The 27,922-nt window shown below is 42.7% G+C and overlaps 1 protein-coding gene across 1 annotated transcript in view; it reads left to right on the top strand.

Moving 5' to 3' along the window:
• The first annotated feature begins 20,043 nt into the window (after window positions 1–20,043).
• The window catches only part of nbas (NBAS subunit of NRZ tethering complex), a 425,480-nt gene continuing 417,601 nt past the window's right edge, over window positions 20,044–27,922 (top strand). Inside the window, exons 1-2 of the mRNA XM_002941372.4 lie at window positions 20,044–20,190; window positions 26,075–26,129. Coding sequence (XP_002941418.3) covers window positions 20,089–20,190; window positions 26,075–26,129 — 157 coding nt within the window. The 5' untranslated portion in view covers window positions 20,044–20,088. The remainder of the gene's footprint in view (window positions 20,191–26,074; window positions 26,130–27,922) is intronic.

The following is a 27,922-nucleotide window of genomic DNA, read 5'->3' as shown; positions in this document are numbered from 1 at the left end:
TGGGAGGCTTTCCTTGGGCCGGGTTGGAGCTGCAGAGTGCCATTGAGCCCTATGGGAGACTTTCCTTGGGCCGGGTTGGAGCTGCAGAGTGCCATTGAGCCCTATGGGAGGCTTTCCTTGGGCCGGGTTGGAGCTGCAGAGTGCCATTGAGCCCTATGGGAGACTTTCCTTGGGCTGGGTTGGAGCTGCAGAGTGCCATTGAGCCCTATGGGAGGCTTTCCTTGGGCCGGGTTGGAGCTGCAGAGTGCCATTGAGCCCTATGGGAGGCTTTCCTTGGGCCAGGTTGGAGCTGCAGAGTGCCATTGAGCCCTATGGGAGACTTTCCTTGGGCCAGGTTGGAGCTGCAGAGTTTTATAAATATAACATCAAGCACTCCGGACTGTAGAGATCTGCTGTAAAAACGGACTTTATTTCTTCATATTAAAAACAAAATGCCTGACGCGTTTCGTGCGTACATGCACTTATTCATAGGCCTATGTACGCACGAAACGCGTCAGGCATTTTGTTTTTAATATGAAGAAATAAAGTCCGTTTTTACAGCAGATCTCTACAGTCCGGAGTGCTTGATGTTATATTTGTAAAACCTTGGTGTATTCTCCCTTCAGCTGCGGGTTCGGGGCCTGAGCACCCGGACCATCATTGGACCTTGGTGAGCATATGGTTTTCTTTTGAATGAGACGCCGCTTATGTTATTCATTCTGTGTATTGGGAGTGATAGACTCGGGGTTTCCACACCCGGGTCTCAACTTTTCACGGGGTATATAACTAATTTAATCTAAATAACTAACTAATTGAGTTATTTTCGCTGTGGTTGTGCATGAGCGGCTGCCTATTGATTCTATTACTTATTTTGTAATTATTGATTAAGCTACCGGCACCTGTTTTATGCCGTTCTTTTTCTTGAGGGTTTTGGAGCTGCAGAGTGCCATTGAGCCCTATGGGAGACTTTCCTTGGGCCGGGTTGGAGCTGCAGAGTGCCATTGAGGCCTATGGGAGACTTTCCTTGGGCCGGGTTGGAGCTGCAGAGTGCCATTGGGCCCTATGGGAGACTTTCCTTGGGCCGGGTTGGAGCTGCAGAGTGCCATTGAGCCCTATGGGAGGCTTTCCTTGGGCCGGGTTGGAGCTGCAGAGTGCCATTGAGCCCTATGGGAGACTTTCCTTGGGCCAGGTTGGAGCTGCAGAGTGCCATTGAGCCCTATGGGAGGCTTTCCTTGGGCCAGGTTGGAGCTGCAGAGTGCCATTCAGCCCTATGGGAGGCTTTCCTTGGGCTGGGTTGGAGCTGCAGAGTGCCATTGAGCCCTATGGGAGGCTTTCCTTGGGCCGGGTTGGAGCTGCAGAGTGCCATTGAGCCCTATGGGAGACTTTCCTTGGGCCGGGTTGGAGCTGCAGAGTGCCATTGAGCCCTATGGGAGACTTTCCTTGGGCCGGGTTGGAGCTGCAGAGTGCCATTGAGCTCTATGGGAGGCTTTCCTTGGGCCGGGTTGGAGCTGCAGAGTGCCATTGAGCCCTATGGGAGACTTTCCTTGGGCCGGGTTGGAGCTGCAGAGTGCCATTGAGCCCTATGAGAGACTTTCCTTGGGCTGGGTTGGAGCTGCAGAGTGCCATTGAGCCCTATGGGAGACTTTCCTTGGGACAGGTTGGAGCTGCAGAGTGCCATTGAGCCCTATGGGAGACTATCCTTGGGCCGGATTAGAGCTGCAGAGTGCCATTGAGCCCTATGGGAGACTTTCCTTGGGCCGGGTTGGAGCTGCAGAGTGCCATTGAGCCCTATGGGAGACATTCCTTGGGCCGGGTTGGAGCTGCAGAGTGCCATTGAGCCCTATGGGAGACTTTCCTTGGGCCGGGTTGGAGCTGCAGAGTGCCATTGAGCCCTATGGGAGACTTTCCTTGGGCCAGGTTGGAGCTGCAGAGTGCCATTGAGCCCTATGGGAGACTTTCCTTGGGCCGGGTTGGAGCTGCAGAGTGCCATTGAGCCCTATGGGAGACTTTCCTTGGGCCGGGTTGGAGCTGCAGAGTGCCATTGAGCCCTATGGGAGACTTTCCTTGGGCCGGGTTGGAGCTGCAGAGTGCCATTGAGCCCTATGGGAGACTTTCCTTGGGCCGGGTTGGAGCTGCAGAGTGCCATTGAGCCCTATGGGAGACTTTCCTTGGGCCAGGTTGGAGCTGCAGAGTGCCATTGAGCCCTATGGGAGACTTCCAAAATCATGCTAAGTTTCGCCCGCCGCTTACAAGCGCTCAATATGAAAAAGTTGCGACAAGATACGAGCAAATCGTAACGGCTACGAAAAAGTCGCGACTTTTCGCACAAGTTGTAATGGTTACGAAAAAGTAGCGACAATTTACGAAAAGTCTTAACGGCGACGAAAAAAATCACAAAAAATACGAAAAAGTCGCAAAATGCTCGTTTTCCAATCTGAATTTTTCCGATTCAGATTAGTGGGTTAGTAAATCAGCCGGCCCCCTAGGGTTGTACTTATTAACGCTTGAGACCATTATCACATGTTGACCATAGCAACCAATCAGATCTTTGCTTTTGTTTTGTAACTTGTAGGTGACTGTTCAAATCTAACTGCTGATTGGTTGCTGTGGGTAGTATCACTGGTAATGTATGTCTCCAATGTTAATACATACGCTCCCTAAAATGTATTTGTGTGATGCTCATAATGTAGTTAAAGGGGATGTCCACCTTTTTCCTAATTGTCTTGTTAAAGTCCCTGTTGCCGAAATATTTTCACAATTGGGACCTGTTAGCAGAAAATGCTGCAGCAGATTTATGGGACTGCTACTCTGTTTGGCATTTGAACATTAATGCTCAATAAAAAGCTATTATTTTTCTGTTGTTTCTGCACTATTGCCCTTTTATTTATTTAGGGGACTCTTTCCTTGGCTCTAATGGAAAATGAAGATTATTTCTATAATATGTGCTATTGGACTAGGCTTTTATAGTCTTTTTGTTCTGCTCATTCAGCCTGTGCATTAATGCATGTGTTTAAAAATAAGCCTACAAAATGTAAGCTAAATAATATAACAAACATCTCTCAGGCTTAAGTGTCTTCCAGAGGAGAGATGCAGGCTATAAAGCTAGCTTATAATACCCCTATTGTGCTTGATAGGTTCACTATTATTTTATTCTTAGTATTCTTGAGTATGTCTACTTTCCTACCAGCTCATCCCTTTGTATGGAACAGGCAGAGCCAGAGTTTATTCCATTAAAATGCCAAACTGAATGGACTGTAGCTAACTGAAGAAAGAAACACACAGTATGCACCCTACTCCATTAGATACTCTTGTCCATTTATACATTTGTACATGTACAGTTATTTGTAAATGGTATTTTACAAAAAAGAATAGTTTGTACTACAGTTCAAACTGTAACCAGCAGTGCAGGAAATGGCAAAGGACAATCAGATACTGCTTTCAAAAGTGAATACATGTACCAACTTTTAAACCATTGACAATTTGTAATGATTTTTAAGTTTACCATAATCTCTTTTCAAAGAGAAATTTTATTTTCAGGCTTTCATCTGCTTTAATCATATGGTGTGTTTATGTTCTGGGCTATTGAAATACACAAGTAAGTGGGCACACGGAAAGAGGTATAGTTTTTTTTATTATTGAGAAACCCCATGGTAACAAGACGCATCGTGCAGAGCTCCGTGGGTGCACTGATCCTGATTTCACTCTGACCCGAACCTACCTACCCTATCTGCCTCTATAATACCCCTCTAAGTGGTGGAAACATGGGGGGCAACAAAGGGCCCAAAAGAAACACGGAAGCTTCACAAAAACTCGATCAGTTCATGCGGAGGCCTGCACAAGATGGCGCTGACGCGCCTTCCTCACCTGCACCGCCAGATGAGCCTGCCCCTGACAACACGCTAGCTCCGGTGCTCTCAGCAATAGCTACCTGCCAAGCAACACTCACGGCCCGGATAGAGGAGGTCAAAATAGACCTCTCCCTTATCAAGGTAGATTTGCAAACTATCCGGGAACGCACGTCAGCCGTAGAAAATAGAGTGAGCACGCTGGAAGATATAAGCACCCCACTGGTAACGCAAGTGGACGGTTTGCAGGTTCAACTTAAGCAACAAGCGGCTCTCCTAGATGATTACGAAAACCGGCAACGCCGCAATAATGTAAGAGTAGTGGGTCTCCCAGAGGGGTCCGAAGGCGCCAACCCAGTAGATTTTGCAGAACGCTGGCTAAAGCAACTCCTGCCACAAGCGGTCTTCACCCCCCACTACACGGTCGAAAGAGCACACCGGGTACCGGGGCGCCCTAGGCCGCCAGGAGCCCCGCCGCGCCCTTTCCTAATGCATCTCCTCCATTTTCGAGACCGGGATACAGCACTAACGGCAGCCCGCGCAGCAGGGCAACTGGAACACAATGGATCCCCAGTGTCCCTACACATTTGCAAAAGGTACGCAGCACTTTTAAGGCGGTCAAGAGACAACTGAGGGATCGAAACCTACCTTACTCTATGCTGTACCCAGCTAAACTAAAAGTCATGGACTCCAATAGAGCCCACTTTTTTTCCACACCAGAGGAAGCCCTAGAGTGGATTGAAGCGCGGCCTAAGGGAAACCCAAGGCACTAAAGGCGCTATCCCAAATAGGATGGTAACCTGCTGTACTAACGCACCGCTACCTGTAACCGGAATGAAGGCAATACATGTGGAGAGTAAGTCCTGTAGCAGCTATGGAAACCAAGGCGCCCAATAACCAAGGTAAACTCTACCTATTTGCACATCATAGGCCAGACGCACACAGAAACTAATAAGCACAGCCTCAAGTACTGTAGTGCTATGAGCGCCACAAGCCGAGAACCCCCACCCATAGCTCACCTCCTGACACGCTAACAGGCCGCCACCAGAACCCTTACCATTATACAACACCCGCCAACGATGTGCATCTACCTCCACAGGGCTAATAACCATCTAAGGGACTATCCTCCGAAACACCTAATTTACCAGTAACACAGGATACGACCCCGACTAAATTGAGTCACCAGGGCCCATCCCTTTTTTTTCCCCACCAACAGAAGCCTTAAAGTGGATCAAAGGCACTACACTGGACTCGAACATAACCAGCTATACCAATGCACCACTACCGACAACCGGAACAAAGGCGACTTGAGTGGAGAGTAAGTCCTGTAGCAGCCCTGAAACTCAAAGCGCCCAACAATCAGAACAAATCCTATCAAACTATACACCGCAAACCATACGCACAAGGAAACCTATGAGCATAGCTTCACGAACTGCGGTGTTGGGAGCGCCCTAAGTTGATAGACTCCAGCGTAGAGCTGGGCGGTATGACCAAAAATTTATATCACGGTATTTTTCAAAATTATATCGGTATCACGGTATTTGACGGTATATAAATAAAAAATAAATAATAAATATTGGTGGCCCCCCCCACCCACAACCCCCCCAGCCCCCCCAACCCCCCAGCCACAACCCCAGCCCCCCCAAGCCACAACCCCCCCAACCCCAGCCACAACCCCCCCAGCCCCAGCCACAACCCCCCCAACCCCAGCACCAGCCACAACCCCCCCCAACCCCAGCACCAGCCACAACCCCCCCCAACCCCAGCACCAGCCACAACCCCCCCCAACCCCAGCACCAGCCACAACCCCCCCCAACCCCAGCACCAGCCACAACCCCCCCCAACCCCAGCACCAGCCACAACCCCCCCAACCCCAGCACCAGCCACAACCCCACCCAACCCCAGCACCAGCCACAACCCCCCAACCCCAGCACCAGCCACAACCCCCCCCAACCCCAGCCACAACCCCCCCCAACCCCAACTTACCCAACTTGTGGTTCCTCCAGCTCCAGCGATGCGTCCTAGCGACGTCGCGTGCGCGATGACGTCACATGCGCGCCGACGTCACGTACGCACGGGCGCAACCCGGATGTAATTGGAGAAAAACTGCAGGAGGCGCGCATACCGGTATAGCGGTATGTTAAAAAAATCATATTGTTTTTTTTTCAAAAACCGGTATACCGGTTAAACCGGTATACTGCCCAGCACTACTCCAGCGACAACTTGCCTTCTGACATGCTAACAGGCCGCCACCAGAACCCTTACCTATATGCAACACTCACCATTGATGTGCACCTACCTCCACAAACTAATAACCTCTGACCGGATGATACACCGAAACGCATGACTTACCAGCTGCACAGGATCCCACCTGAACCCCAGAGCCTCGCACATACCCAGGTTACTACAAGACAATAACAAAAAGAAACACAATCTGCACCTTCTGATAGAGAAACAATAACCAGCTATAGCAGCTACCGACTACACCCCAAGATTGTACAATCGCCAATGGCACAGTTAACGTCCTGCAAAGCGCAAAACTCCTACTGATCTCCACTTGGAGAAGATGGCGAAACGGCGCGTCCACGATGGTCATCCCTAAACTGAGTATATGATCACCATCACCATCAGCAGACCTGAGACTACCCTACCTCCATATTGGACCCTATTTACACAAGTTAAACCCACCGGGACTAGAGACACAAACACCCACGGAGACCCCACTTAAACATCAGGGCTCCGATGCTTCTATGTTTTTTTTTTATAATTCTTTATTTTGTAATTTTTCAGGTATGGGGAAGGGATACAGAAGGCAAAAGGGAGGGGTAGGGGGGGGGGAAGGAACATTGCATATGATAATCTTGACATTTCTTATACATTTACAATTTCAAGCAAGCTGTCATCAAGTTATTTCTACATTTTCAGGTAAATATTCGTTTAACTAAACCTTATAAACATTAGTTCCAGAATGCTTCTTTTGAATGACTGATATGTGGTAATTTTTTCATAAGGATCTTAAATAATCTAGCCAGGGAGTCCATATATTTCTGTAGTAATTGCTTTGATTATGTATCATGAAGGTTATTTCCTCCATTTGCCTGATATCTTCCGTGTTAGCTAGCCATTCTGTAAAGAGGGGGGGATCGACTGATTTCCATTTTCTGGGTATTAGTGATTTAGCGGATTGTAATAAATGTAATGTGAGTGGATCTGAAATAGGGACATTGTTACGTAAATAGATGTTGAGTAGAATTAACGCGGGGTCACCGATATCTATATTAAATTTCGTGATTGCATTTATTGTGTTCAGTACTTCCGTCCAGTATTTTTGGGCATGTCAGCCAAATATGTGTATGAGTCCCTTTATGTGTGTTGCATCTCCAGCATAAGTCGGAGGTGTTGGGATACATTTTATTCAATTTTGTTGGTGTATAATGCCACCGTGTTACCAATTTATAAATTGCCTCATTTGTTCTCGATGCTCTAGATGTTTTATGCATAGTGCTTAAGATTCTCTCCTATGCTTCTTCTGGTATATTGGAGGCCAACTCCTTATCCCACGCTTTACAGAATGACCAGGTTGAGAAGGGCATGGCATTTAATAGGTACCTATAGGTTTTCGAAAATGGCTTATTGATCATTTTTGATTCTTATATAATTTGCTCCCATGGTGTCAATGTCCTATTCCATCTTTGAGCCTTGTTAGTTTGCAGGAAATTATGAATTTGATTGTAATTCCATGCGTCCCTTGGGTGCGTGCCCCATTTCTTTTGGATATCCGCCAATGGAATCATCTTATTGTCTTTCATAAAATCTCTCATTCTAGTTGGTTTGTTATCCCATGAAGCCCATCTAGAAAAAGAGCCTTTTTCTAGTCCCGGGGTAAAATTGGGATTTAAGGTGAGAGATTGTAAGACATATGGAGTACATGTAAGCCCATAGGTCTCCTTGTTTTTATGCCATGTCCTTAGGGTTGCATATATCAGGGGATGTTGCTTTGCCTCCCTTACAATAGAGCTTTCCTCTGACCATAGTGAATTTTCTAAGGGTATTGATAGAAATTTCTGTTCTAGTTTACACCAGTCTTTATCCACATTTCCAGATGTCCAAGCAAGAATGCGGGTTAAATGTGCAGATATATAGTATAACTGAGTGTCTGGTAGCCCCCGTCCTCCTTTTTCTTTAGGTAGAATAAGTTGTGAGTGTTTAAGTCTGGGGTTTTTACCCGACCATATGAATCTTGAAACCAGTGATTTAATTGTGGTGAAGAATGATTGTGGGAGATAGATCGGGAGTACATGAAAAAGATAGAGTATTTTAGGTATAATCATCATTTTCGTGGCTTGGATTCTGCCAAACCATGAAAGTTGTAACTTCTCCCAATTTCCTATTGTTTTTTGGAGAGTTGATATTAATGGGAGGTAATTGTCTTGATAGGCTTTCTCAAGATCTGATTGTAGTTTGACTCCTAAATATTTTATTCCTTGTTCTGCCCATTTGAATGGAAAGCTTTGTTGTAAATTTGTTATTGATGTTTTAGGGACGTTTATGCTTAGTATTTCTGACTTAGAATAATTTACCTTGAAGTTGGATAACTCTCCGAAGGTTTTCATTAGTGCTAGTGCATTAGGTAGTGAGATACCAGGTTTAGTTATAAAAAGCAAAAGGTCATCAGCAAATGCTGCACATTTATATTCTTTTGAAGCAGTTGTGATACCGGAGATATCTGGATTGTTTCTGATGTGGGCTAGGAGTGTCTCCATAACTAATACGAATAGGGTCGGTGATAAGGGGCAGCCCTGTCTCGTTCCATTACGTATTACTACTTTGGGGGATAGGGTGCCATTTACTCTAATCCTAGCTGAGGGGTTTTCATAAAGGGCTAATATTCTTTGTCTGCTTATTTGTCCTAGGCCTATCCCAGCTAAAGTACTGTCTAGGAAATCCCAGGAAACTCTGTCGAACGCTTTTTCTGCGTCTGTGGTAAGTATTAAGGAGGTGATGTTTTTCTTTTGAGCATATTTTATCAGAGATATTACTTTGCTTGTGTTTTCTTTTCCTTCCCTCCCAGGTATGAATCCAGCTTGATCTGTGTGTATCAAGTCAGGTAAGTATTCTTTTAATCTATTTCCTATGATTTTTGCGTATATTTTCAAGTCTATATTGATTAGAGAGATGGGTCTGTAACTGGAGCATAATTGAGGATCCTTTCCTTGTTTAGGTATGATAGTAATGTGGGCCTCTTGAGCTTGAGGATAGAACCTATTCATTTTTGAGATAGAATTAAAATATGTCAGGAGAAGGGGTGAAAGCGTAGTTTTATATGCCTTATAAAAGATAGCGGAATAACCATCTGGTCCGATGCTTCTATGTTATGGGCAACCATATTCCCCAGTTATGGTTACGTTTGGGAATATAAGCCCACCAAACTTTCAGGGACGGGCAGGGTGGGGGAGGGGTTGTGTTTGGGGTTTGTTTACATGTTATTTCTTTCACTGTTCTTTTTCCCCTCTCTTTCCTTCCCCCTCTTTCTTAAAGGAGAATGCAAGTCAAAATTTAAAAAGCATACTGCCCAATAGTCCTCCTATTGTTTAGTAAAAACCCCACACTTTTGGCTCACCTAATCAAATATTTACTCAGTCACACTTACTTCACATTTTCTAGAACAGGCAGCCATCTCTAAAAAGGTATTCTCCCTTCCTTTCCCTCCTTGCTTCATACTGCACATGTGTTTCATTCCCTCCCCCCCTCCCCTCTGCCAGATCCGCTTCTGATTGGCTGGTGGGCATGTGTAGCTCAGAACAGGAGACAGGATAAAGTTACACACATGCTCAGAGAATAGGAAGGCTGCCGCTGGCACCTACAGGAAGGGAAGAGACATTTTAGTGATGTCACTGTAGTCTTCACACTGCTGTAGGCTGCCAGCACCATATCTCAGAAAAGCAAGCAGGGATCTAGGAATTTAGATATGCAGTAAGTACTTAAAAAGAATGCCTTTAGACTTACTTTTAATTTATATTTACCTTTCATTGTCCTTTAACGGTGAGAGTAACTGCCTTATTTTGTTCCAAGGAACTCACTATACCTGAGATCTGGGAAATGAGCATCCGTCCTACACCTGTAAATAGCAATGGCTACGGTTAAATTGATATCCTGGAACGTGCGGGGCATGAATGATAAGGTGAAGCGATCACTGGTCTTCAACTACCTGAAATCGTACAACCCCCACATTCTGATGCTCCAGGAAACGCATCTGATAGGTAACAAAGTTCTTGCACTTCGAAGACCCTGGGTCTCATACGCACACCACACAACATACTCAACATATGCGAGAGGTACCTCACTTTTGGTTAGAAAAGGCCTACCATTCGATGTACTAGAAACCCATTCAGACAAGTCGGGTCGGTACCAGATAATAGCTTGCGCCATAGCCGGCTACTTAATTTTACTAATAAACAATTACATTCCCCCCCCCTTCACTGAAGCAGTACTGCAGGAAATCTATACAGCAGAAACCCAGCTACCCCCGGCCCCAATGTGCATTATGGGAGATTTTAACTCTTGCTTCAACCCATCCATAGATAGGCTCGCGGCATCCACTGGAACATCAACCAAACTAGCAAAGTGGGCAACCGCTTATGATTTAGTAGACGCTTGGCGGTGGAAACACCCCAGTACCCAAGAATTCTCATGCTACTCAGCCACACACCAGTCCCTCTCCAGGATAGACTTAGCCTTACTCTCCCCAGATCTCCTACCAAAAGTTAGGGAAATCAAATTCCTACCAAGAGCAATCTCAGACCATGCACCGCTGCTCCTCTCCCTAGAGATACGCCCTGAATCCACGAGTAGGCAATGGAGGCTAAACTCTCTCTGGCTTAAAATCCCTGAAATCAGTTATGAATCTGAAGAGGCCATTAAACTGTACTGGCTAGACAATCAGAACTCAGCTTCCCCCCAGGTACTATGGGACGCCTTCAAAGCAGTAATGAGAGGCGCCCTGAAGGCAGCCATTGCCAAAGCTAGAGCGCACTCTAAAGACACCCTACTAGATTTGGAGGCAGCCGTGAGCTCATCTGAAACAGTTAACACCACTGATCCTACCCCAGAAAACCACGCTAACTTCGCAAACGCCCTTAGACAGCTCAATCTCCACAGAATAAACTTAACCAAAAAACAACTCCTCTATACGGCTAGCACTATGTTCGCCTATGGTGATAAAAATGGCAAACCATTGGCTTTCTTGGCCAAGCCACTCGAGAGCACCACGGCTGTTCCCAAAATACTATCCTCCAAGGGAGAGACACTACTTGCCCCCGTAGACATAGCAGCAGAATTTAACAAATTCTATACCTCACTCTACACTTCCACTGCCCGCTACTCCAATACGGAGTTACATAACTACCTTAACAAAATTTCTTTACCCAAGCTATCACGCATGCAATCGAGATATATGGACTCTCCTATTACCCAATTTGACATAGCAGAAGCTATTATGTCTTTCCCCGCAAATAAATCCCCAGGCCCAGACGGCTTTACTGTAGAATGGTACCGGACCCATATTCGAGAAATAGTCCCAAAACTACACGAAACACTTCTCCATGCCTTTGAGGAATTCTCACTCCCTAAGTCATTCTCAGAGGCAACCATTGTAGTCATTCCCAAACCTGGGAAAGACCCAACTCTATGCTCCTCATACAGGCCAATTTCGTTACTAAATATAGAGATTGAAATCCTCGCCAAAATCCTAGCAAAACGCTTAGCAAAAGTCATATCCACACTAGTAGAACCGGACCAAACTGGATTCATGCCAGCAAAATCCACAAGCTTTAACCTTAGGAGATTATTCCTCAATCTGCAACTACCTCATGATAACAAGGGCTCCAGATTGATAGTATCCTTAGACACGGCCAAAGCCTTTGACTCGATTGAATGGCCCTATCTTTGGGAGGTAGTTGTCAGAATGGGGTTTGGCCCCTCTTTTGCTAAGTGGCTTAAACTGATGTACAGTGAACCCAAAGCGGCCGTCAAAGTAAACGGAATTCTATCCACTTCATTCCAACTCACTAGAGGTACCCGTCAAGGATGCCCCCTCTCCCCACTACTCTTCGCCCTAGCGATTGAACCCATGGCAATCCTGATTAGACACTCCCAGCAAGTCAAAGGACTCATATATAAAACTGTTGAAGAGAAAATTTCTTTATACGCAGATGACACACTGCTATATCTTGCAGACCCCAATGGCTCATTTCAAACAGTACTACACATAATCAAGTCCTTTGGTATATTCTCAGGCTTACAGATCAATTGGGATTACACATTTATGTAGCGCACAGTTTCAACAACCTCCGAATATCCAGCACTTAGACCTAGAACGGCTGGCAGCACAAGAAAACAAAGCCAAACTGCTCTCAAACTCCTACAAAATCCTGATCGCTAAAAGATATGACCCAAGACCAAGAGTCAAGCTTAACTGGGAAACTTCTGGGGTACATCTAGACCCCGAGGACTGGGACGAGGTCATTAGCAACCTCTATCAACCCTTAATAAGCACAAGGGACAAGCTTATACATTTTAAAATTGTACACCAGACTTATCTCACCCCGCAAAAGCTACATATCATGGGGAAAACCGAATCAGCGAACTGCCCAAGATGCAAAGCGCCTATGGCTAACTTTATGCACCTGATATGGGACTGCCCCGTACTTCAACAGTTTTGGCATAAAATTACAGAATTCATGGGTACGGATCTGAATCTCCCCCAAATATTCAATCCAACCACCTGCATATTGGGCCTCCTAGACTCTCTGGTACACAGCAGAAACTCTAAATTACTAATGAGACTGTTACTATTTTACGCAAAAAAAACCATTGCTCTACATTGGATGAGCCCCTCACCTCCAACACTCCGCAGATGGATTACCCTGGTCAACTCTCAACTAGACCTATACAAACTTACATATCTTGCCAGAGGATGCCCGGCGAAGTTTGAAAATATTTGGTCTCCTTGGACTGACTCACCAGCTACTCTATTGTAACAACCGTTACTCTCTTAACCCCCCTTCTTTCCCCCCCTCCTTTTCTCCCCTTCCCCATTCCCACTGTTGCTGTAAAACTCAATAAAAATCAACCTTTTAAAAAAAAAAAAAAATACAAAGGGATTAATATATAGCGTAAAAGGCACTGTTTTGCCCACTAGGGGGCAGATTTATCAAAGTACGAGTTGGATTCCCAAAATGGGAAAAATACGGATTAAATACGATAATTTCTGATGATCGGAAATGTCACGAAAATGCTTACAAAGAAATCGCAATAGACGCGATAATATGGTAATGGCGTTCCGAACGATCATAAATGCCCGGAAAATCTTTCTGACTTTGATTTACACTGGGCAAATTCTTTCTCAGATTCCCCTGCTTATCAGTGGCAATAAATGTGGTTTCAGGCACCTCCCTGACCCAATGGCCCCATCTCGGACTCCTGCCTGATTTGATATTGTATATATTTTTTTAATATTGTATATTGCAAGTATTAGTGCTCCCCGTGTATCAAGGAGTTCCATGATCTGAACAAAAGTATTAGAAGTATTCTTTTCATCCAGCCAGATTAAAAAAACTCCACAAACCTCTAAAACCACAAAGTAAAGAAAGATCTTTCAGTTATAAAAGGGACATGATCTTGACAAGTTTTAGGTAGAGTATTTTTGCATTCAGAAATGTTGCGGTTTTGTTGCATAATAAAGAGAAAAAAAAAATATGAACCAAAAATTTTGAGCAATAAATGCCCCCCAAAGTGAACATTCCCAGGCCCCACATTTCATTAATAATATTTCCTTGTCACGTGCTTACATTTTCAAAAGCTGGGGCTATCCTGCTTCTCCATTAGCTCCTGGTATCCATGTTCTGTCATGATAGATCATATTATTGTCGTTGTTTTTGGAAACCTGCACCATTCCCTGCCACAGATTTTAATGAAGGCTTGTGGAAGCCAGATATTTATCAGACAGTTTTAAAAATCTTGTTGAAGCAATTATCGCATTGTTATGTGGTCCCTGCCCCAGCAGCCTGTATTATTGTATTATTATTATTACCATTTATTTTTAAAGCGCCAACATATTCCGCAGCGCTGTACAATAAGTGGGTTTCATACACTGGATATACAGAGTAACATATAAAGCAACCAATAACCGATACAAGAGGTGAAGAGGGCCCTGCCCAAAAGAGCTTATAATCTACAAGGAGACATACAGAGTAACATATAAAGCAACCAATAACCGATACAGGAGGTGAAGAGAGCCCTGCCCAAAAGAGCTTACAATCTACATCCTTGTTGTGATGTTCACATCAGTCTGATATCACCCACCTTAAAGTAGATATATTGGGGAAAGATCCGATCCATTTAGTGACCTTGTCAAACAGTCTATTTTAGGGCTGTGACACACAGGGAGATTAGTCAGCGCGCGGGCGTCTAATCTCCCCGCAATGCCATCCCACTGGCTAGAATGTAAATCGCCGGTGGGATGGCATTTCGGGGAGATGGGATGGCATACGTGGCGCCGTGATTTGCTGAAGTTGCCTTGAGAGGAAACTTCAACGACTTCAACAAATTGCACCACTGCATATGCCATCTCACCAGCGATTTACATTCTAGCCGGTGGGATGGCATTTCGGGGAGATTAGTCGCCCGTGACAAGGAAGAATTGTCGTGGGCCGACTAATCTCCCCATGTGTCACGGCCCTTAATGTATGACAAGCTTTAGAGGAATAAGCAAAGCCTCACTGGAGACAACCCTCTGCACAATTAACTATAGATGCAGCAGGGTGTGGGGAGAGGGCAGAGCAAGAGGGAACCTGGTAGGAACCTGTGACCCATCAGCTCGCACCCAGCACGTCCCCTGCCCCCCACATTTACATTATATGTGCCAGGGGCGTGAGGGTATGGGTTGCAGGCATCCATATTTAACCCTCTGCATATTCAATAAACCAATTAGCAGTAAATAGTAACAAGGTAACTTAGGTTGAAAAAAGACACCTCCATCAAGTGCTACCTTTTATGCCTAAATGAAACCTGTCCAGCTATATCTTTATAAGTATATAAAATAAAGTAAACTGCAGAAGAGCACTCTAGCAAGTTACATTGTTTTTTTGTGTTGGCAATTTTACAACCCATTTAAAAGTGGGGATTTCAAATGTCCAGTTTATTGTAAAGGGGAAACAGAGTGTAACTTCTTTCTAAAACCTGTTTTATATGCTTTGTGTTTTGTGCCCATAAACACAAATAGCACAGAAAATAATATCCAGTGTCTCTGCTCGTGGTTTTATTGGGCAGGCTAGTTCCATAATGCACTCCATGTTATAATAACACAAATAGGAAAATAAATTACAATGTACAATTTAGGAAATAAAACATGTGACACCAAGGGAAGCCTATAACTAATTCATTGTATTTCTCTGTTCAAGGAAATGGATCAGAAGATGTTTAGGCATGATGTATTTCTACAGTATTATGTCTATTTATCAAAGCAAGGTTTTTTTTTCTGTTATTATTTATTTGAGATATTTGTCTGTACTCCATGAAGGGACCGGGGCTCCGTGCAGTTATGAGAGTAATGAAATGGTAATAAACTAATAGAAGTAATTCCCGTTTCTAGTCAGGCAGCAGGCACCCGGCCACAAGGCTTCATCTCTCATCTGGAAACTGAAGATAAATGGTTTTTTTTTATTGATCTTTGTGCTCAAAACCCCAGAAAGATCAGGGAACCGCTGAAAAGTAAACAAATATTTTTCTCATTGGTGGAATCGAGAATATGGCACTTTACTGAAATGTTGCCCTTGAATCATTAATTGATTTTTCAGCCATTGATTTTGGTTCCTTCTTCTTTTCTCTTGATATTTATTCCATATGTATACAGGCATTTTCCATATCAGATGCACAGTAATTACAACTTTAAAGTGGTCAACTTTAATTTTTATGGTGTCTTAGTTTTACAAGTTGGGTAGTACAAGTATGGGATCTGTTATCCAGGAGCCTGATATGCAGAAAGTTCTAAATTACAGGAAGGCCATCCCCCATAGACTCCACTTTAATTAAATAATTCTATATTTTAAAAATAATGTCCTTTTTCTCTGTAATAATAAAACAGTACCTGTACTTGATCCCAACTAAGATATAATTACCCCTTATTGGGGGCAGAACAATCCTATTGGGTTTATTTCATGTTTAAATGATTCCCTTTTCTCTGTAATAATAAAACAGTACCTGCATTGATCCCAACTAAGATATAATTAATCCTTATTGGGGGCAGAACAGTCCTATTGGGTTTATTTCATGGTTAAATGATTCCCTTTTCTCTGTAATAATAAAACAGTACCTGTACTTGATCCCAACTAAGATATAATTACCCCTTATTGGGGCAGAACAGCCCTATTGGGTTTATTTCATGGTTAAATGATTCCCTTTTCTCTGTAATAATAAAACAGTACCTGTACTTGATCCCAACTAAGATATAATTACCCCTTATTGGGGGCAGAACAGCCCTATTGGGTTTATTTCATGGTTAAATGATTCTTTTTTCTCTGTAATACTAAAACAGTACCTGTACTTGATCCCAACTAAGATATAATTACCCCTTATTGGGGCAGAACAGCCCTATTGGGTTTATTTCATGTTTAAATGATTCCTTTTTCTCTGTAATAATAAAACAGTACATGTACTTGATCCCAACTAAGATATAATTACCCCTTATTGGGGCAGAACAGCCCTATTGGGTTTATTTAATGGTTAAATGATTCCCTTTTCTCTGTAATAATAAAACAGTACCTGTACTTGATCCCAACTAAGATATAATTACCCCTTATTGGGGCAGAACAGCCCTATTGGGTTTATTTAATGGTTAAATGATTCCCTTTTCTCTGTAATAATAAAACAGTACCTGTATTTGATCCCAACCAAGATATAATTACCCCTTATTGGGGGCAGAACAGCCCTATTGGGTTTATTTCATGGTTAAATGATTCCCTTTTCTCTGTAATAATAAAACAGTACCTGTACTTGATCCCAACTAAGATATCATTGATCCTTAGGGGCTGATTTACTAACCCACGAATCCGACCCGAATTGGAAAAGTTCCGACTTGAAAACGAATATTTTGCGACTTTTTCGTATGTTTTGCGATTTTTTCGGATTCTGTACGAATTTTTCGGATCCAATACGATTTTTGCGTAAAAACGCGAGTTTTTCGTATCCATTACGAAAGTTGCGTAAAAAGTTGCGCATTTTGCGTAGCGTTAAAACTTACGCGAAAAGTTGCGCATTTTTCGTAGCGTTAAAACTTAACGCTACGAAAAATGCGCAACTTTTCGCGTAAGTTTTAACGCTACGCAAAATGCGCAACTTTTTACGCAACTTTCGTAATGGATAGGAAAACTCGCGTTTTTACGCAAAAATCGTATTGGATCCGAAAAATTCGTAAAGAATCCGAAAAAATCGCAAAGTACCGATCATTACGAAAAAAACGCAATCGGACTCCATTCGACCCGTTCGTGGGTAAGTAAATCAGCCCCTTAGTGATGGCAAAACAATCCTTTTGGGTTTAATGTCTAAATGATTTTTTAGTAGACTTAAAGGAACAGTAACACCAAAAAATGTATATATTTTAAAGAAATTAAACTATAATGTACTGCTGCCTTGCACTGGTAAAAATTGTGTGTTTGCTTCAGAAACATTACTAGAGTTTATATAAACCCTGGTGTGTAGCCATGGGGGCAGCCATTCAAAAGAAGAAAAGGCACAGGTTATATAGTAGCTAACAGATAAACCCTGTAGAATACAACGGTGTCTTATCTGTTATCTGCTGTGTAACCTGTGCCTTTTCTCCTTTTTTCCAGCTGGAATGGCTGCCCCCATGGCTACACAGCAGCGTATTTATATAAATTATAGTAGTGTTCCTGAAGCAAACACCCGAGTTTTACCAGTGCAGGGCCACAGTATGTTATATTTCAATTACTTTAAAACACTTTAATTTGTTGGTGTTACTGTTCCTTTAAGGTATGGGATGCTCCCCAAATCTAACTGAATACCTACTGTGCAAGCACACTCTGGAGAACCTGTAAAAATCAGGCAGTAGGGTGACGGGAGACCAGGGGCAGGGAACCAAATTCCGGCAACTCCAGAATAAATCTGGAGAGTTGATAGCTCTGGCAATGGTTTATTCAAACTGCTTATTTCAGACTTTGTTTTTGTCATATGAAATCTTCTTACTTCACAATTGCCAATCTATGATGTCTATAAGATATAATGTCTGTATAAACTTGTGGTTTAATGTAAACTCCAATAAAAACTGTTGATAAAGAAAAATAAATTTTGCTTAGAATTATATTTTATATCATTCAGCACAATTGTAATTTTGAGTTTACATTATTAAAGGAGAAGCAAAGGTATAATCACTGGGGGGTGCCAAATTGTAAGGCACCCCCCCCCCCCAGTGATTGTAATCGCTTACCTGTTACAAAGAGAGAAGAAGACGGAAGGAAGAGGATCACTCGCTTGCAGGTACCCTGGACTGGGTGCAGTATTCTGCTAACAGGAACACTGGCCCAGGGTACCAGGTAAGTGGTTACACTGTGGGGCACCTAAGATTTGGCACCCCCCTCCCAGTGATTCAACCTTTTCTTCTCTGTTAAAGAAAGACCACACAGTTCAAAGAACATTGTAGGATTCATACTATTCATTTTTATGCCTGCAGAACATAAAGAATGTAAAATAACTAGAACAATGGGGCAAACTATACTCTAATACCGTGATCCCCAACCAGTGGCTCGGGGGGAACATGTTGCTCCCCAACCCCTTGGGTGTTGCTCTCAGTGCCCCCAAACCAGGGAGTTATTTTTGAATTCCTGACTTGGGGGCAAGTTTTGGTTGAATAAAAACAAGATTTCCTACCAAATAAAGCCCCTGTAAGCTGATAGGGTGCATAGAGGCTGCCTAATAGCCAATCACAGCCCTTATTTGGCTCCTCCATGAACTTTTATGGTGCTTGTGTTGCTCTCCAAGTCTTTTTATATTTGACTGTGGCTTACGAGTTAGAAAGGTTGGGGACCCCTGCTCTATTATAACAGGCAATACTGCTTTTTTATAAGAAGCTGGATGTATGAAGTTCATTTCACTGAGAGGTGAATTCCACACATTTGTTGTGTTTTTTATTAAATTTCAGGAATTATACTATTTGTATGGACAAGAAAGAGAATGTTTTTTAAAATAAGGTTTTATCAACCATATAAAAGTGTAAACAGCTTATTTAAAAGAGTAGTTTACTTTAAATCAACCTTTAATGTTATTGAATGCTCTATTATTAAACAGGTATCTTTTATAGTTTTTGAAGTATTCACCTTCCTTTCTTTCCAGCTTTCAAATGAAAAGAAAAACCCTTGCTCTGTAAGGCTGCAATTTAATTGGTATCTATTGTTAATTTTTTGTGTCTTAGGGCTGTGGCCCATGAAGAGATTAGTCACCCGCAACAAATTTCCCTAGTCGCGGGCGACTAATCTCCCTGATATGCCATCTCACTGGTGATTTACATTCTCTGGCATACGCGGTTCAGTGAGAGGAAACTTCTGCGATTTTGCCAAATCGCCGGCGCCGTGTATGCCATCCCACCAGTGATTTACATTCTCGCGGGTGGGATGTCATAGCGGGGAGATTAGTCGCCCGTGACAAGGGAGATTTGTCGCCGGCGCCTAATCTCCCAGTGTGCCACAGGCCTTATATTTCTTTTCAGTCCTATTCATCTTCCAGTCTCTCATTCAAATAACTGCCTGGTTGCTAGGGTAAATTGGACCCTAGCAACCAAGAGCTAAAATTGCAATTTCTAAACTGATGAACAAAAATCTAAATAATTTGAGCCCCACATAAAGACCAATACCAGACCATTTCCGAATACTTATAAAAAGTGCCTTTAATTAGCCACCCCAAACACAAAAATATCACTCTGTGTCCATGCTCATGATAGAATTGCAGTTCAATGGCAGCAGGACCGCTGCTGCTTACATCGCTCTCCAATGTATCTACTAAAAACATATAATAATGAGTATTCTTTGTACTTTTATATATTTACTCCGAAAAGCCCCTCTGACGCTGGGGGCCCAGGGCAAAGCTCTGCTCTGTGTGTCACACAGCCCGAACTTCACTTAACACCTTCGGACCGCGAAGCATCCTGTATTTCCCTCGGCAGCCGCCGTCCACGTCACTGCCACTGCCAGGAGTAAAGATGGCGGCGCCTAGTGATCTGACAGACAGCGGGAATCCAGAAGAAAATATCTTATATGATCTGCTTATAAACACCGAGTGGCCTCCAGAGCCCGACACACAGGTTAGGGGCCGCCATGCGAGAAGGGGCTTATTGCTACTTTGTGCTCTATATCACCCTCACTTGGAAATGGGACTGACTTGTGGGAAGCAAGAGGGGACACGTAGCACTGTGATGGGGAGGAGGGGATACTTGTAATGGAATAAACAAGCGGGTTAAGAAATAAGATATTTAATCGATATTGTGTTAGAACAGCGCATTATGAAGCTTACAATGATCATGGGCATGCATAATGGGACTTTTGGGTTTTTCTGCACTCATGCCTTCCACTCCTGAAACAATATAGCAGGTCGGTTCAGGAGTTGGAACCAGCTGTATAAAGAATATAAACAGTCAAACAGATACTGCTTTCAATAAGGAAGGTAAGGGTGAAGACACACAGAGCTACTTAGAAGCAGCTACTTGTCACGGCTACTAAATACCAGAAATCCCCTGCCATAGACAATACTGAGAATTGCCTCTGCTAAAACACACCTAGAGACAATTAACAGTAAATGATCAGCATTGTCTATTTCTGTAGGCGTAGTAGCTGCTACTAGTAGCTCCGTGTGTCTTCATCCTTAAAACCATTAAATGTATAATGGAAAAGTTGCTCAGAATGACATTTCTTTAAAAACTATAGGTTCACTTCGCCTTGGCAGCTGGAATGCCATGGGGCATGAACAGGCCTGTCAAGTGCCACATATTTAAAGGAACAGTAACACCAAAAAATGAAAGAGCTTTAAAGTAATAAAAATATAATGCACTGTTGCCCTGCACTGGTAAAACTGGTGTGTTTGCTACAGTAACACTACTATAATTTATATAATAAGCTGCTGTGTAGCCATGGGGGCAGCCATTCAAGCTGGAAAAAAGGAGAAAAGGCACAGGTTACATAGCAGATAACAGATAAGTTCTGTAGAATACAATGGTGTTTTATCTGTTATCTGCTATTTGCCTGTGCCTTTTCTCCTTTGAATGGCTGCCCCCGTGGCTACATAGCAGCTTATTTATATAAATTATAGTAGACTTTCTGAAGTAAACACACAACTTTTACCAGTGCAGAGCAGCAGCACATTATATTTTAGTTACTTTTATACACTTTCATTTTTTGTTATGTTATGTACACTTTCATATTTTTGTTTGTTGTGTTACTGTTCCTTTAATATATCTTCACCTGCCCTGCTGTAGCCATGCTGGGGGGACAGTAAATCTCACAGTTCCCAGGTCCCTGCTAGATTGCAGCCTGTTTGCTGGAGAAAGGGACCTAATATCTGCAGAGACTCACTGGGTGTCTTCTTATAACACTGGGAAATCTTGCACCAATGCAGAACCCACAGCAAGCAATCAGGTTATTCCCTCTCAGTGTCTAACTTAATGGAGAAGGAAAGGTAAAATCACAGGGGGCAGGCCAGGATTTGTGGTGAGGCCACAAATGCCCAGGCCTAGGGCGGCAAAAATTTTGGGGTGGTATGCTGCCTTGCTGCACCGAAATGTTGACATTTTGCTCCCATACCGAGCAATGGGGACCTTTCTCCATTGCTGTCCAGCCGCCTGAGACGGCCAAGTTGATGCCACCCCCCTCACTCACCTGTTTCTCCTTAGAGGGGGTGCGCATTGCTAGTGCAGAGAGCACAATAGCACCTTTGCACCTATGTTTGTAAATCACCCCTGTGCAAGAGATATATACAGGGCTCAGTGGGTGAGTCTTCTAGGTGTAGTTAGTTTTGGTGATCAGCAAGCTATTCTATAGCACAATTTAGACAGTAACTTGCAGAGGTCCATTTGCTGGTCCAGAACTGGAGAGTGGCACTTTTTACATTACCCACTACCCATATAAATATGGCCCCTAGTGTTGTAGTGCATGGGAAAATCCATTACCTCCGCATCCCTCTATCTAGCCGATGTTAGTTGGTTAGCTAATCAGTGTAGGTTTATTGATCTTTATTGTATTTTATATAGAATGCTTAGGCTATCAAGTTCAGCCTTTTATGTCTTTATAAAACTATAAAACTAACTGCTAGTTGATCCAGAGGAAGGAAAAAACCCCATCTGAAGCCTCTCTAATTTGCCGCAGAGGGTAAAATTCATTCCTGATTGGACTGGACCAGTCCCTGGATCAACTTCTTAACAAATAGTGAAAGATCATTTAGGCTTCATTAGGGTGGAGGTTTTGGAGAGTATGATATTGCAGAATGCAACCTGAAACCCCTTTTGATAAGATGAGGTTTAGGAGTTGGGGGGGGGGGATTGTGTAGGGTGGATCACTGTTTGCTAAGGGCACTCTGGCAATATTCGTTTATAGTAAAAGAAGCAGAGCAGCAATAGGGTTAAACATGTAAGAAACAGAAAGGTTCTAGGCATGCTATATTGAGACAGAGACAGGGGGAAGATATGCCCCAAATAGGGCCAGTTGTTCTCTGTTGATTAAGCTCCAATTCCTGTAGTTGTCTGAACAGTTTGGGCACCTCTGGTCTCCATACAGTATGGGTTTAGGCTGGTGCCACACAGGACCAATTCCTGGCATGTGGGGAAACACAGGCAAAGAATCAGCCCCTCCGCTGGCATCAGCCTCCTACCTTGCCTGCTCCTGGAACCATTTTTTCTGCCCTGTGTGCCTGCACTCGGCCGACACAGTGGTTCCAGGAGCAGCAAAGGTAGGAAGATAATGCCAGCGGAGGCCTGCGTTTTTTCCCAAAGGCTGAGAGTCAGCCCAGTGTGGCATAAACCTTACCCAGCAATAGCCACTTGCTTTCTTTACTAGTCAAAATGAATATGTTTGAGATATCAATAGTTGTTTCCAAATGACATGCCTACCAGTCCATTTGCTTAAGGTGGTGCCACCTGCTAAGCCACTTACTTCTTGTTAGAGGGAGCTCTAACTTATGGCTTATTGGCACAGCAGCCGATATCCGCCAACAAATGGCAAGTCTCGCATTTGTTGGCTGACATTGGCTGTGTGTGCTTGCACGGGTGGATTGTCAGCCTGCGCTTATCCACAGCGTATTCTTGCCCTTAGACTCAGAGCAGTAGTGTTTTGGCTGCCTTGGTCAGTGACCCCCATTTGAAAGTTGGGAGGAGGCAGAAGAGGATATCAAATAATTGAAAAAATAAACAATGAAGACTTTATTACAAAATTGCTATTCTATAACATACCAAAAGTTATCCTTAAGATAATTTACTCTGACTTAATTTTGTCTGAACTGAACAGCAGGTGGCGCTGTTGTCCCAAATCCATTACAATAGTGGTGTAAAAACAGCTAAAAATTAGAAAATTTTTTTTTAGCTGAAGTGCTTAGAATAGTATTCTAGACAATATTATATAAATGTTTATTATTATGATCCCCTTGACAAGCAAATAAACCAAACAATAAGTTCCTGTGATAGAGGGGGAAGGAAAATAATGGGCCTCAAATGCTGGAAAATAGAAAAGGGCAGAAGAGTGAACAGGGAGCATCTGACACATCTGATGACTTACTGATATTATGAGCGGTCACGGTAGTGCCCCAGATGAATTAGCTGGATATAAATAGGCCTATAAAATGTCAGTATTACCCCTTCGTGAAATACATGCTGCTGGTGTTACTGGGAATGGACTGTCAGTTTGTGTGGCACACTAGGGCTCCTCTCAGCCATCTACTGTGTCCCAGACTCTGCAGTGACAACTGGCATAAATATGGATTTTATTGCCCAAGTTTGACCTCTAAAGGCCAAATCCCGTGATCTTCTGATCGGGCTATAACCCTACTCTGTGAGAAATGCCAGTCTCTCCCTGTAGCTTTCCCTCCTCTTCCAAATGCCTGTCCCTTGTCACAGTAAGCAAAATGCCGGCCTGATTAACACACACACATTGCACATAGCGCTACACAAATGTCCTACTGAGTGACATTTGCTATAAAGTACTGCAGGCGCCACATATAATTAATAGAGATATTGTTTGGTTAGTATTCTTGTCTGAAACTGTTAGAATATAAACTAAAGAAAAGTGAAAAAATAAATAGCTCTCATTAGAAAGACTAATAAAAATCATTAAGGGTCAAGACTCTTTAAGAGATTCTTTGAGAGGGCAAGTACTGGCTATACAGTTCCAGGTAAATTAGAAGGCTCTTAAATGTCTGTCTTTAGTTGTTCCTGCTTAACTTGACGCCCAATAGCGGGATGCCTGTGCTGGTTTGCAGTGTCCTTTAGTACAGGCAATAGTAAAATTCATACCCCCCCTTTTCTTTACAAGCAGGGGGATTTGTTCATGATCCCAACTAATATATAATTCTATAATAATCCTTATTGGAGACAAAACAATCCTATTGGGTTTATTCAGTGTTGAAATGTTTTTTTTTAGTAGACTTAAGATATAAGGATCCAAATTCCAGAAAAGTCCCTTATCTAAAAAACCCCAGGTCCACAGCAGTTTTTAATTATTCAGCTTCTTGTTTAACTTTCTAGTTTGGAATTTCTGCAGCCGTCTGGTTGCTAGGGTCTAAATTACCCTAGAAACCAGGCAGTTGTCTGAATGAAAGACTGGAATATGAATAGGTGAGGAACTGAATAAAAGTATAAGTAATAAAAAGTAACAAAAGCAATATTTTTTTTTAGGGATGCACTGAATCCACTATTTTAGGATCCGGCCAAACCTCGAATCCTTTGCGGAAGATTCGGCCAAATACCGAACCAAATTATGAAAAAGACGCAAATTAGGATAAGAAAGGGTTAAAAATAACCATGAGCAGTGAAAAGTTTTTAGTTTCTGTGTTTATGAGACAAAAAAATCATGTGATTTAAGGATTCGGATTCGGTTTGGGCAGATGCATGGATTCAGCCGAATCCAAATCATGCTGAAAAAGGCGGAATCCTGAACCTGATCCTGGATTCGGTGCATCCCTAGTTCTTTTTGGCTGCCAGGGTCACTGACCCCCATTTGAATGTTGGAGTAAGTAAGAGGTATATGATTAAAAAAACTATACAAATAAATAATGAAGACCAACTGAAAAGTTGCCAATAATTGCCCATTCTATAACATACCACAGTTTAACTTAAAAGTGAGCTACCTCTTTAAAAAATTGTGCCTATTATTGTATTTTGTGGGGAGATATTAAACTGAGAATGAAGTTTAGTATCAGAATACATGGAATTAGATATAATATTTGATGCAGTAAATAAATATTAGCAATCAGTCGGCAGATGATAGATATCTTTTAATGGTCCTGTAATGATGATAGATGGCCTTTAATGGTCCAGCATCAGACCAGTTGCCTCCCTAATGAAAGAACATGGCGGGCTTCACAATAGCATATGGCTGTCATGGTGCTAATTAACACACCACACAGTTATTTGCTTTATTTATAATCGTTAGCATGTCAGCATCTATTCGTTCATGGGCTTTCTCGGTTGAGAGCCAGACAGGCAGGCCTTGTCTATAGTCTCTGCCAGTGTCAGAAGCCATTGATTACCTGGCATGTTTTGAAGTGCTCTCAAAGGTCAGGCCGATAGAGTAATGCCGCTTCTCACAGTGACATTTTCCCTTTAGATTTGTGCTCTGGCATTCGCAAACAGCGATTAAAGGGCCCGCGTAAATTTCTATCCATTGCCTGTCCATGACGGGTCCAGTTTCCTAGATGGTTATGGAAAAAAATGCATCAAACTGGGTCTTTATCCCAATGGTAGGCTAGAGGTCCCCAGGGGTAACCTAGCTGAAAGGGGAAGCATTTATGCCCTCATTTAATTTACTGGGTCGAAAATAGGTGTATAATGGTTTCTATCCAGGCCCTTGCGAAGTACACTTTAATAAGCTCTCTTGCGTTTCACTTTAAAGTGCCTGATATTCTTTGAATTTTGCCAGTTTCGTCAATGTGAACAACTGTTTTTGTCCATCTGTTTTCCTAATGACTATCCCCGGTATTGTATTTTGCAGCCTCGAGGCAGCCGTGAACATGGCGCATCATTTGTCCTCACAAAAGCAATTACAGGTAAATGGAAATGTACGCAGTGGCCAAGTCATTTCTGTGCCCAGGATATTGTGCCTTCTCGCTCATTTTGTTTTCTGGTGCTGCACCGTTCCTTATCCGGAGCTGGCTGCCCGGCCTGCTGACCTCCCTATAGCACCCATTCTATCATTCTTGTTTCCTTGTAACTTATTGTGCAAAGGAATAGTTTTCCTGTACCACAAGGCTGCTGAGGGTACCATGCAATAAGCTTTTCTCTTTGTTACTGCAGACATTATTTCCCATAGCTAGCTGTCACTTTCCCTGAAGCAAATAACAATTGTCTTCTTCAGTCCTTGGAAAGTCTCATCAAGATGAAGAAACATAGAGACATCATCCTTTGTGTTACACATCACATTTTTCAAGTCTCCAGTTCTGGGGGAACATCTTTTTACACTATTACAGGTATAGGGCCTGTTATCCAGAATGCTCAGGATCCGAGGTCTCTCCATAATTTGGACCTGCATAACTTAAAGCTGGCCATACTTGTTAAGATTTTTAAAACATCTTCATGTTATTGTAGGACCAAGCTTATCTTGAAATGATCATTTAAAAGTATGGTGTGTCCATTAATGAAAACGACCATTTCAAGCGATATTGTTGAAGTTAGGAAAACTACCTACTTGGTCCTGCAAACAATTGGACAATGGGCACATTTCAAAGCTAATGATGACATTTTTCAAACCTTCCTGATCAATTTTCTGACCGATGTCGACTGAAGAATTGCCTGGTATGCAATCGTTCAGTGCCCACTAACCTTACGATAATTTGATGGATCACACTGAAATTGTTCATTAGGGATAGAAAAATCTTAGCATGTATGGCCACCTTAAGTCTACTCAAAAATCATTTAAACATGAGATAAACCCAATAGGATTGTTCTGCCCCCAATAAGGGGTAATTATATCTTAGTTGGGATCAAGTACAGGTACTGTTTTATTATTACAGAGAAAAGGGAATCATTTAACCATGAAATAAACCCAATAGGGCTGTTCTGCCCCCAATAAGGGGTAATTATATCTTAGTTGGGATCAAGTACAGGTACTGTTTTATTATTACAGAGAAAAGGGAATCATTTAACCATTAAATAAACCCAATAGGGCTGTTCTGCCCCCAATAAGGGGTAATTATATCTTAGTTGGGATCAAGTACAGCTACTGTTTTATTATTACAGAGAAAAGGGAATCATTTAACCATTAAATAAACCCAATAGGGCTGTTCTGCCCCCAATAAGGGGTAATTATATCTTAGTTGGGATCAAGTACAGGTACTGTTTTATTATTACAGAGAAAAGGGAATCATTTAACCATGAAATAAACCCAATAGGGCTGTTCTGCCCCCAATAAGGGGTAATTATATCTTAGTTGGGATCAAGTACAGGTACTGTTTTATTTTTACAGAGAAAAGGGAATCATTTAACCATTAAATAAACCCAATAGGGCTGTTCTGCCCCCAATAAGGGGTAATTATATCTTAGTTGGGATCAAGTACAGCTACTGTTTTATTATTACAGAGAAAAGGGAATCATTTAACCATGAAATAAACCCAATAGGGCTGTTCTGCCCCCAATAAGGGGTAATTATATCTTAGTTGGGATCAAGTACAGGTACTGTTTTATTATTACAGAGAAAAGGGAATCATTTAACCATGAAATAAACCCAATAGGGCTGTTCTGCCCCCAATAAGGGGTAATTATATCTTAGTTGGGATCAAGTACAGGTACTGTTTTATTATTACAGAGAAAAGAGAATCATTTAAACATGAAATAAACCTAATAG

Source organism: Xenopus tropicalis, chromosome 5 (genome assembly GCF_000004195.4).
Source record: "Xenopus tropicalis strain Nigerian chromosome 5, UCB_Xtro_10.0, whole genome shotgun sequence".
Lineage (NCBI taxonomy): Eukaryota > Metazoa > Chordata > Amphibia > Anura > Pipidae > Xenopus > Xenopus tropicalis.
The sequence above is the reverse complement of the archived record's forward strand: the minus strand, read 5'-3'. Positions and strand labels throughout refer to the sequence as shown.